Source organism: Doryrhamphus excisus, linkage group LG1 (genome assembly GCF_037039965.1).
Source record: "Doryrhamphus excisus strain RoL-2023G ecotype Guam linkage group LG1, RoL_Dexc_Guam_v1.1, whole genome shotgun sequence".
NCBI classification, from domain to species: domain Eukaryota; kingdom Metazoa; phylum Chordata; class Actinopteri; order Syngnathiformes; family Syngnathidae; genus Doryrhamphus; species Doryrhamphus excisus.
In genome coordinates, this window is record NC_136357.1 from 27,567,397 (window position 1) to 27,580,101 (window position 12,705).

Here is a 12,705-nt window from a genome sequence, read left to right on the forward strand (position 1 = left end):
CCTGTCAGCATATGGAGGTGGTCTTTCCGAGTCACCGATTCATAAAGTGCTATTTTGTTTAAGGAATAGCATAATAATATGGAAGATGCTTTTTCCCGCCACTGAAAGAAACAAAGATATCCCAATGGTAAGTCATAGTGAAAGGAAAAAAAAAGGTGAAATTATGGGATAAATAGTTCATCTCATGAAATAAAATGTTAGAATTTTGAGATAATAAAGTCATAATTTTTTAATAAAGTCAAAATTATAAGATAAAAAGTCTGACTTATGAGATATAAGACTCATTTTTTCAACTTTTTATCTTCAACTTCAAGTTTTTATCTCATAATTATGACATACCTATCTCATAACTTTCGCGTCTAATCTTAAAATTATGAATTTTTATCTCATAATTAGGATGTTCCTGTCTCAGAATGACATTTTATCTCATAAATTTCACTTCTAATCTTAAAATTATGACTTTTTATCGCATAATTATGAGTTTCCTATCTCAGAATGACATTTTATCTCATAACTTTCACTTCTAATCTTAAAATTATGATTTTTTTATCTCATAATTATGACGTTCCTATCTCAGAATGACATTTTATCTCATAATTTTCACTTCTAATCTTAAAATTCTGACATTTTGTCTCATAACTTTCACTTCTAAACTTAAACTTATGACTTTTTATCTCATAATTATGACGTTCCGATCTCAGAATGACATTTAATTTCATAACTTTCACTTCTAATCTTAAAATTATGACATTTTGTCTCATAACTTTCACTTTTAATCTTAAAATTAAGATTTTTTTATCTCATAATTATGACGTTCTGATCTCAGAATGACATTTTATCTCATAACTTTCACTTCTAATCTTAAAATTCTGACATTTTGTCTCATAACTTTGACTTCTAATCTTAAAATTATGACTTTTTATCTCATAATTTCAGCTTCAAAAAAAAAAAAAAATCTCATAACTATGACTTACCACTGGGATATTTTGTTGGGAGTGTCAATAAAGTTGTATTGTGAGCTGTCGCGTATGAGTGGCATCAAACAACGGCGAGGACTTCCACACCGTCCTTACTACTTCTAGACGTCTGTCCCTCAAAAGGCTCAAAGAGCCGACAGGAGACCCATGACCGCCACGCCGCAGAAGATGAGCAGGATCTGGAGAAGGGAGTGTCTGCAAAACAAAACAAAAACAAACTCAGACCGACCTGGGATTCAAACATTGAATATTCTACTCGCGTACCTGAAACTGGACTCCTCCAGCAAGTCCGGGACCACATTCACCAAGGCGATATAGAGGAATCCACCAGAAGTGAAAGGTAGTATCCAAGCTGTGGCGTTCTCTGTGGACGGTACATCAATAAACGTTTGAGGGTACTTTATCCTAATGAATACAAGAAACCAGGAAAAGAATCGTACCCGCGCCTTCCGGTGATTGGGCACACAACGCAAAGCAGGCGCCCAGGACGCCGACGAGTGCGGTGGACAGCTGCAGACGAGCGGCCCTCCAGCGGTCGAATCCGGCTCGCAGCAAAATGGCAAAGTCCCCCACCTGAGGATGAGAGGAAAACCTTTACACAGCGAACACTCGGGATTAAAATGGTAGATAACACATAGACCAGTTCTGGTCTTATCGTAAGACCAACTGAAGGTCCCAGAAATGAACTTGGGTGATCATGATTGACTGGAGCTCATAGTTACTCTGTGGACTCCATAAAAAAACTTAGATGACAGAACTGGATTGGCCAGTACTTAGACTAAGACTAACAGTATCTAGTTGGGCCTGGAGATAGGATAGGGATAGGGATGAGGATAAAGGATTAGTATGATGATTAGGGTTACGATAAAGGATTTGGATGATGATAAGGATTAGGATGATGATTAGGATAAAGGATTAGGATGATGATTAGGATTACGATAAAGGATTTGGATGATGATGATGATGAGGATAAAGATTAGGATGAGGATAAGAATGAGGATTAGGATGAGGATAAAGGATTAGTATGATGATTAGGATTACGATAAAGGATTTGGATGATAATGAGGATAAGGATTAGGATGAGGATAAGGATTAGGATGAGGATAAGGATAAAAATTACGATAAAGGATTTGGATGATGATGAGGATAAGGATGAGGATTAGGATGAGAATAAAGGATTAGTATGATGATTAGGATTACGATAAAGGATTAGGATGAGGATGATGATTAGGATGAGGATAAGAATGAGGATTAGGACGAGGATAAAGGATTAGTATGATGATTAGGGTTACGATAAAGGATTTGGATGATGATAAGGATTAGGATGATGATTAGGATAAAGGATTAGGATGATGATTAGGATAAAGGATTAGGATGATGATTAGGATTACGATAAAGGATTTGGATGATGATGATGATGAGGATAAAGATTAGGATGAGGATTAGGATGAGGATAAAGGATTAGTATGATGATTAGGATTACGATAAAGGATTTGGATGATAATGAGGATAAGGATTAGGATGAGGATAAGAATGACGATAAAGGATTTGGATGATGATGAGGATAAGGATTAGGATGAGGATAAGAATGAGGATTAGGATGAGAATAAAGGATTAGTATGATGATTAGGATTACGATAAAGGATTAGTATGATGATTAGGATTACGATAAAGGATTAGTATGATGATTAGGATTACAATAAAGGATTAGTATGATGATTAGGATTACGATAAAGGATTAGGATGAGGATAAGGATTAGGATGAGGATAAGAATGAGGATTAGGATGAGGATAAAGGATTAGTATGATGATTAGGATTACGATAAAGGATTTGGATGAAGATGAGGATAAGGATTAGGATGAGGATAAGAATGAGGATAAAGGATTAGGATTACGATAAAGGATTTAGACAATGATGAGGATTAGAATGAGGATAAGGATTAGGATGAAGATGAGGATAAGGATTCGAATAAAGGATTAGGATGATGATTAGGATGAGGATAAGAATGAGGATAAAGGATTGGGATAAGGATTAGGATGATGATTAGGATTACGATAAAGGATTTGGATGATGATGATGAGGATAAGGATTACGATAAAGGATAAGGATTAGGATGAGGATAAGAATGAGGATAAAGGATTGGGATAAGGATTAGGATGATGATTAGGATTACGATAAAGGATTTGGATGATGATGATGAGGATAAGGATTAGGATGAGGATGAGGATGAGGATTAGGATAAAGGATAAGGATAAGGATAAGGATTCGGATGAGGATAAAGGATTAGGATGATGATTAGGATAAAAGATTAGGATGAGGATAAAGGATTAGGATGATGATTAGGATAAAGGATTAGGATGAGGATAAGAATGAGGATAAAGGATTGGGATAAGGATTAGGATGATGATTAGGATTACGATAAAGGATTTGGATGATGATGATGAGGATAAGGATTAGGATGAGGATGAGGATTAGGATAAAGGATAAGAATGAGGATAAGGATAAGGATTCTGATGAGGATAAGGATTCGGATGAGGATAAAGGATTAGGATGATGATTAGGATAAAAGATTAGGATGAGGATAAGAATGAGGATGATATATAAAAACAATATAATAATATTAAAACAAACATGGTAAGTTTTCCTTTAATAAAATACCCAAGTCGACCGCAGGGCAAATCTGCGTTCTTCTCATTTTTGGCTGAAATTCTCAAGATTCCGTATGGCTTTTTCCAGCCCATGCCGTGTACGTCCACTTCACACTCATATTTAAATGAGGAAAAACCAAGAATCTCACCTCATGTGGAATTTCATGAAGCAAGATGGCAAAGGTTGTCAGGCAGCCGACCTGCAGACAGAATATCATTCTTTTACGTGTCAATTCCCAAAGACGGTGCCTTGGGATTTTTTTTTTTTTTAAAGCATCGGAAAAGGCCGACACATTGGTGTGCCGTGTGCTGCGATACTGCGTACTAAAACACCCGTGAAATGACGTGTGCATGTGTTTGAGACATCTCGCTAACTTCCTCCTCTGGCATGTATACAATTCCTAGTTCATGCTGGTAGCCTTATGTCACACCAGCTGGACTCCTTCGCAGTATGTTTACTGCTGAATGGCTCTTTTGTAGTACTAAAATATATATTTAGGATTCAAACATGACCTAACATGGGCAACAGGATTTTAAAAAAAAACGTGTTTTTTTTTCTTTTTTGTTTTGAAAAATTATTCAAGTGGGTATAGAATTTAGCAATACCTTCTATATCGGGGGTGTCCAAACTATTAACTTAATATTCATTCATTTTATACCGCTTATCCTCACGAGGGTAGAGGCTGGAGCCTATCCCAGCTGTCTTCGGGCGAGCCAGCCAACCACAGCAGGGCACATATAGACAAACAACCATTCACACTCACATTCATACCTATGGACAATTTGGAGTCGCTAATTAACCTAGCATGTTTTTGGAATGTTGGGAGAAAAACAGAGTACCCGGACGGGAGAACATGGAAACGCCGCACAGAGATGATGTGAGAGATCCCAAAAGACACAATGTGGCAGCAAAACACCACACGGACACCACCTTCCTGTTTTGCTATGAGTTACTACATATCTTGAATTCAATTGTGTTTCTCACCTCGACAACCCAAAATGGAGCCAAGGAAAGTTTTGATAAAGAAGGTGAAAAACAATTGAATTCAAGACATAGAGTAACTCATGGCAAAACAAGAAGGTGGTGCCCGTATCTTTGCAAAAACATGTTTTGTGTTGGATTTACATTATTTCTTATGGGAAAAGAGTCTGACTTTCTGGAACGGATAAATGACGCTCATCACTTTCACTTTTAGCTAATTAACCTAGCATGTTTTTGGAATGTTGGGAGGAAACCGGAGTACCCGGAGAAAACCCACGCATGCACGGGGAGAACATGGAAACGCCGCACAGAGATGACTTGATTCTTGATGTGAGAGATCCCAAAGACACAATGTGGCAGCAAGACACCACACGGACACCCCCTTCCTGTTTTGCTAGGAGTTACTATATGTCTTGAATTCAATTGTGTTTCTCACCTCGATAACCCAAAATGGAGCCAAGGAAAGTTTTGATAAAGAAGGTGAAAAACAATTGAATTCAAGACTTAGAGTAACTCATGGCAAAACAAGAAGGTGGTGCCCGTATCTTTGCAAAAACATGTTTTGTGTTGGATTTACATTATTTCTTATGGGAAAAGAGTGTGACCTTCTGGAAACGGATAAATGACGCTCATCACTTTCACTTTTAGCTAATTAACCTAGCATGTTTTTGGAATGTTGGGAGGAAACCAGAGTACCCGGAGAAAACCCACGCATGCACAGGGTGTCTCTCACCTCGACAACCCAAAATGGAGCCAAGGAAAGTTTTGATAAAGAAGGTGAAAAACAATTGAATTCAAGAGAGAGTAACTCATGGCAAAACAAGAAGGTGGTGCCCATATCTTTGCAAAAACATGTTTTGTGTTGGATTTACATTATTTCTTATGGGAAAAGAGTCATTTATCCATCTGAAACGGATAAATGACGCTCATCACTTTAACTTTTTTACTTTTAGCTAATTAACCTAGCATGTTTTTGGAATGTTGGGAGGAAACCGGGAGTACCCGGAGAAAAACCCACGCATGCACTGGAAGAACATGCAAACTCCACGCAAAGATGACTTGATTCTTGATGTGAGAGATCCCAAAGACACAATGTGGCAGCAAGACACCACACGGACACCACCTTCCTGTTTTGCTATGAGTTACTATATGTCTTGAATTCAATTGTGTCTCTCACCTCGACAACCCAAAATGGAGCCAAGGAAAGTTTTGATAAAGAAGGTGAAAAACAATTGAATTCAAGACATAGAGTAACTCATGGCAAAACAAGAAGGTGGTGCCCGTATCTTTGCAAAAACATGTTTTGTGTTGGATTTGCGTTGATATAGACAACCAACCATTCACACTCACATGCACGTCAATTCATCGAGGCAAAAAAAATCGAGTTTGTTTTAATTTCTGGTGCGATTAACTGATTAATTAACACCAGCGAGTCACATCAACTCACGAGAAGCAGTCGCTCACCTTTTTGCTGACCAGGAAGCTCCCTGCAACAGCTAGCCCATGGGTGAAGTTGTCAATGCAGTTAGCCAGTAGGTTTAGGTAGCCGCTTGTCTGGAACACAGCGCAGTGTTTGAGAAAACAGTTAAACAGATATTGATTTGGTTTTTAATCTAATTCCAGATTGGGTTTGGGTAATTTGATAGAAAACGCAATTTACCAATTTAGATTTAGTCATTATCGTTAGCCAGTAAATCAGACCCGTCGACATCTAGAGAATATATATCGCTTCTTCTTGCCAGATTACATACCTTGACGTTTTCCGATGTTTCCTGCAGACTCGGATGCTTTGAAGACGCCCGAGAGTCGCCGTGTGTCCCATTTCCATTCAACACAACGCTCTTTCCATTGTACGCTGAATTTGAATGCGTCTGTGGAGATCCAAAGCAGCATTTAGACATTTATTATGATTTATTTATTACAGAGCAATATCTACAAGAAAATGCCTGTTACACAAATATAATATTTCATTCAACATGAGGCCCTCAGACGGCAGCTGTCAGTGAGTAATTATGAGTAATTATTCAACAGAGCGAGTCATATAAAGACCAGGACATGATTGGCTAAAACAAGATGAAAACCTCCTGAATCAATTGTTCCGACTGTGTGACAAATTATGCCTGCACAGAGTCAACTGGGGGAAAAAGTCATCAACATGGATGTTTTTAAAAACTTACAGTACAGTATATATGAAGGCAATGGGGTTGCAGTTACTAGTGTACAACAGAGTTAGCAAGGAGGAAAAATGTGTGAGTCTTCAGCTACATCGAAGCGGGGGACGACTAATCAGACCACAAAAATACTAAAAAAAAAAAAAAGCAAATCTAGTGAAAGAAATCCAAGAAAGAAAGCACATATAATAATAAAAAACGTAATTTGTATAGCGCATTTCAGAGTACTCAAAGGCGCTTTACAGTAGAGAAAAAAGATAAAGCAGGGGACATCTAATCAGACCACAAAAATACTAAAAAAAAAGCAAATCTGGTGAAAGAAATCCAAGAAAAAAGCATGCATAATAATAATAATAATAATAATAATAATAGTAGTTATTTATATAGCGCATTTCAGAGTACTCAAAGGCGCTTTACAGTAGAGAAAAAAAATAAAGCAGGGGACAACTAATCAGACCACAAAAATACTCAAAAAAAAGCAAATCTGGTGAAAGAAATCCAAGAAAAAAGCATATATAATAATAATAATAATAATAATAATAAATGTTATTTGTATAGTGCATTTCAGAGTACTCAAAGACGCTTTATGGTAAAGAAAAAATAAACAGGGGACAACTAATCAGACCACAAAAATACTCAAAAAAAAGCAAATTTGGTGAAAGAAATCCAAGAAAGAAAGCATGTATAATAATAATAATAATAATAATAATAATGATAATAATAATAAATTTTATTTGTATAGTGCTTTTCAGAGTACGCAAAGACGCTTTACAGTAGAGGAAAAAAAATAAAGCGGGGGACAACTATTGATCACGAAAATACTCAAAAAAAGCAAATCTAGTGAAAGAAATCCAAGAAAGAAAGCATGTATTATAATCATAATATTAATAATAATAATAATGCATTTTATTTGAAAAGCGCTTCTCAGAGTACTCAAAGACTTTACAGTAGAGGAAAAAAAAATAAAGAAAAAAATAGAGTTGCGTAAAAACAGAGTAAACGATGCATTAAAATACAATATCCGTACATTCATTCAGAGCTAAAAGCGGCTAAAAGCGGCTAAAAGCGGCTAAAAGCGGCTAAAAGCGGCTAAAAGCGGCTAAAAGCGGCTAAAAGCGGCTAAAAGCGGCTAAAAGCGGCTAAAAGCGGCTAAAAGCGGCTAAAAGCGGCTAAAAGCGGCTAAAAGCGGGGTGATGCTGTCAGGCTGATAAACCCGTTTTGTTACCGGTGTGCATAATCACATGGAAAACACCTTACGGAACTTACAGTGGAGTTAAAATTCAGGTCCGAATGAGAAGGCGTGTCCTTGTGGCCATCTTGGTCTGGGAACATCTTCTCGAGGAGGAGGAAGGCCAGCAGGCCAGCGATTACCCACAATCCTTGGGTCATGCAGTGCTTTCCTTTACTGGCTGGAAAAGGTAGAAGACAATAGGTTCATTTATTACCAAATTATAATATACAAGCTATCAAATTGTTTATTACTATTTTTACATCTTGCAGTTAGGACGGCTTGTTTCATTCATCACACGTTCGGACACCATGACAAGTTAGTGACCGAGTCCAAATGAGGCTTGAGAGTAATAAGGGCAGATTTAACGAAAACTACCTCCGTAGCATCGCACCTTGCGGTTGCAATGACGATGGCCGTTTGACTGCTTTGGAGCGAGGCGGACAAGCGTAGCATCACCTGCTACTGCTCATTGTAGATACAAATGTATTTCCCTCTGCGATTAAATGCGATTAATTGTGAGTTAACGATGGACCAAAAAATGCGATAAATCGTGATAAAATATTTTACCCAATTGATATCCCTATACATAAATTTTTATGTAATTATCGTTGAAGTTGCACAAATAGATTTCCCCTACTTATTATAGATTAAAAACTCATTTCCATCTGCGATTAAATCAGATTAATTGTGAGTTAACTGTGGACACAAATGTGATTAATCATGATCAAATATTTTACTCGATTGATATCCCTTTACATAAAATTTGATTTAATTATCGTTGAAGTTGCACATTGAATCGTTTACCACACAGAGATTTCCCCTACTTATTATAGATAAAAACGTATTTCCATCTGCGATTAAATAAGATTAATTGTGAGTTAACTATGGACAAAAAATGCCATTAATTGCGATTAAATATTTTACCCGATTGAAGCCCTTTACATAAATTTTTATGTAATTATCGTTGAAGTTGCACATCGAATCGTTTACCACAAATAAATTTCCCCTAGTTATTACAGATTAAAAACTTATTTCCATCTGCGATTAAATGAGATTAATTGTGAGTTAACTATGGACAAAAAATGTGATTAATTGTGATGAAATATTTTACCCGATTGATATCCTTTTACATAAATTTTTATGTAATTATCGTTGAAGTTGCACATCAAATTGTTTACCACAAATTGATTTCCCCTACTTATTATAGATTAAAAACGTTTTCCCATCTGTGGTTAAATGAGATTAATTATGAGTTAACTATGGACCCAAAAATGCGATTAATCGTGATATATAAATATTTTACTCGATTGACAGCCCTAGTTTTTACATAAATTAATCTTATCGCCGATACGAACTATGTCTGAAATAATAATCAACTAAAAACTAAAACGCCGACTACGCACTATACGTGTCAAAGATCGTCACGGTACCGCTAGAAGGGACACCACCTGAGGAACCGGAGAGCGCCCAAGCTTCAGGAAGGAGGTGGAGGAACACGTCACCAAGAAGACCACCAATTGCAAAGCTCAAAAGCTGCTTTAGCTTCTGGCATCCGGCTGAGGAAACACACACACAATAGCGTAATTAATATCTGTAAATATATATATATATATATATATATATATACACACACAAATACATATACTTTTATAATTTTTTATTTCAGTTTTATTTTTTTACATTTTTTTAAATGTATCTTTATTTTTTTGTCACGTACCGAAGTACGCGGTGATATGACCATACAATGACATAATGGGTACCATAGTATAAATACATATAAATACATATCAAATATGTATTTGACTTCTGCAACCCCCCCCCCCATTCTTGGTATCGTTCACCTCATCGTCCCCATCAGACACCCAGTCTGACCCAGTTTCTGATTTTCCAACGCGGATTTCCAGGGTTGGTAACATTTTGCTTTGGTTTGCATTGTTGCTAGGCAACTGCTCTTGAAGTTCGGCAGTTACCTTGGCTTGCTAGCAGCTAGCTTATTTCAAGGAAAATGTATGTACCTCTTCCGTCACAAATCAAAACCAGAAGAGTCAGATACAAGCAAGGAGGTCCTACCTTCGGTTTTGAGCGCTGCTCCAGCTTCAATGGGAATGATGAGCAAGGGAAAAATCCCAGTGAGTCCGACGACAAATGATCCCGCTAGGGACAAGAGCCAAACATGAGCGCGCTCGCTGGCTAGGAAGTCTGCGAGCGCCTGGAGGCCTTGGAGGTCATCTGTGAGGTTAGGGCCTGGTCCTGCGGCCGTGGCTGTAGCATGAGCCATGGCTGTTTGTATCATCTTTTGGCCTGACGCCGCTTGAGTTGTCAGCATCAATATGGTGAGTATGACACACGGAGCAGCGACATTAGCCGCCCAGATGGGCTTGTGGCGGCCTTCAGCTTTCATCCGTACCAAGGGCCGAAGAGCACCTGTAATTGGTAATCCTGGAAGAAAAAAAAAAGTAACATGTCAGAAACACTTGGCCATTTTGCTGCCTGCAGGATTTATGTATTGGTAATGGTTTAATTTCATTTGAACATGCATCAGATTACAATTGAATGCATCACATAATCAGTTCAGTTCCACATGTCCAAAAAGGAGTAGGAAAAATTTACAATCAGTAACTGTTACATTTGTTCACTTCCTGCTTTCCTAATATAATTTAAAGTGATTCATTCATAAAATTTTATTTATTTTTTTACATTTTTTTTAATAATTTTTTTTTTGTCACGTACCAAAGTACGAGATGATATGACCATACAATGACATAATGGGTACCATACTAACTGATATATATAGCGAGTGGTTAGCGCACAGACCTCACAGCTAGGAGACCATGGTTCAATTCCACCCATCACTTGCATGTTTCATTTGTTTTTCTCCGAGGACTCCGGTTTCCTCCCACATTCCAAAAAAAAAAAACATGCTAGGTTGATTAGCGACTCCAAATTTTCCATATGTATGACTGTGAGTGTGAATGGTTGTTTGTCTAAATGTGCCCTGTGATTGGCTGGCGACCAATCCAGGGTGTACCCCGCCTCTCGCTCATAGACAGCTGGGATAGGCTCCAGCACCCCCGCGAACCTCGTGAGGAAAAAGCGGTAGAAAATGAATGAATTTTTTTTATTTTAGTTTTATTTTTTTTACATTTAATTTTTTTTTTGTCACGTACCAAAGTACAAGGTCATATGACCATACAATGACATAATGGGTACCATAGTAACTGTCAATTTAGTGATATATATATAGCACATCAGCGGCACGGCGGTCTAGTGGTTAGCGCGCAGACCTCACAGCTAGGAGACCATGGTTCAATTCCACCCATCATTTGCATGTTTCATTTGTTTTTCTCCGAGGACTCCGGTTTCCTCCCACATTCTAAAAAAAAAAAACATGCTAGGTTGATTAGCGACTCCAAATTTTCCATAGGTATGAATGTGAGTGTGAATGGTTGTTTGTCTAAATGTGCCCTGGGATTGGCTGGCGCCGCGACCCTCGTGAGGAAAAGTGTAGCTAATTTTTAGCTAATTGGTTATTTTTAGCCTTATGTATTATTTTAACTGTTTTAAGATTAACTATAATCAGCAAGTTGAAGTATTTGTGATTTTAAAAATAAGTAGTATATTCTCTGTAGGCAGCATTATGAATTATCCTTACTGACCTTTTTTGCAGTACATTTAGCGAGTGAAGAGTACTTTTATATAGTTATTACCCCATATTTCCACACAATAAGTAAGATATGGAAGAACCAGAGAACAATATATTTGGTTAGAACAAATATGTAATTGTAGTATTGGAATTCATATCAGTAAGTATGTGTTTAATAGCGTTTAATAGCGTTTTTGGACGCTGTAGCGCGTTTGTCCATATCGGCCACCGTAGAATCGTGGAAAAAGTACACGAAAAGAGTTTTAAATGTAAACGTCTACAGACCTAAAAGCGGAATTTGCCTGAATTAGCCTCTGAGAGGTTAAGAAAAGTTAACGTATATTAACACAGCATCAACACAAGCAGGTTAGTATGCTAGCTTTGACTGGGACGAAGCCTTCGTCCCGTATTCGATACTAGAACGCAAACAATACACAATAAAACAATCTTAACTGAATTAAAATAAGTCTGATAAGTATTTCTGATAGCGTCGCTCCAAAAAACAGCTCTGACGCAGACAGGTAAATGTTAGCAAGCTAACGCTAGCGCAAATGAAAACACTTGCATGCTAATGCTACTAGCATGGACGCTCAATCAGTGCACGTCAATACATGTGGCAAAGACTTTCAGGGAAAGTTAGCACAGCGACACATTTCTCGCCATTTCCGTGTTAAAATACCTTGTTTCTTAAATGGGGTTTGCACCGTAGTGTCCCTGCCATCCAACCCGACTTGACGGAGGCTGGCTTGCGCCGAAAACTGTCAAGATTCCCCCCCGGCAGCTGAAGGCAGGAATGGGCCGTCTGCAGCTGCCTTTAACCCCCCGCCACCTCCTCCACAAGCCACGTATGAAGATCCTGAGGGGGGAAAAGACTGGTAAACAGAGGAAGTTCGGGACGTGGAAGATCACGCCCACTAAAGCATAAACTGGATCGTGTGCGTTATTAGTCAAATGATCTTTTTTTTTTAAATTGGCTGTCAAATTTCTCAATTATAAGTAGTTCCACAAAAAAAGATGCAAGATTTTAACCGACTCACTTCAGTGAGTGACTC

At 37.8% G+C, this 12,705-nt stretch overlaps 1 protein-coding gene across 1 annotated transcript; it reads right to left on the reverse strand.

Moving 5' to 3' along the window:
• Window positions 1-966: 966 nt before the first annotated feature.
• Window positions 967-12,503, reverse strand: slc39a13 (solute carrier family 39 member 13). The gene is made up of 10 exons (XM_058078595.2): window positions 12,333-12,503; window positions 10,081-10,449; window positions 9,459-9,566; window positions 8,046-8,188; window positions 6,360-6,479; window positions 6,073-6,162; window positions 3,776-3,826; window positions 1,418-1,550; window positions 1,242-1,341; window positions 967-1,172 (listed from the first exon to the last, which is right to left on the reverse strand). Exons 2-10 carry the CDS (start codon window positions 10,409-10,411, stop codon window positions 1,103-1,105), a joined length of 1,146 nt encoding a protein of 381 aa, XP_057934578.2. The 5' UTR covers window positions 10,412-10,449; window positions 12,333-12,503; the 3' UTR covers window positions 967-1,102.
• Window positions 12,504-12,705: the final 202 nt, after the last annotated feature.

Coding starts and splice junctions, on each gene's coding strand:
- slc39a13 (XM_058078595.2), bottom strand. CDS start 10,411: ATGAAAGCTGAAGGCCGCCACAAGCCCATCTGGGCGGCTAATGTCGCT. Junction 8,189..9,458: donor GGCGCTCTCCGGTTCCTCAG/GTGGTGTCCCTT, acceptor TACCTTTTCCAG/CCAGTAAAGGAAAGCACTGC. Junction 3,827..6,072: donor GCTTCCTGGTCAGCAAAAAG/GTGAGCGACTGC, acceptor TTCTGTCTGCAG/GTCGGCTGCCTGACAACCTT.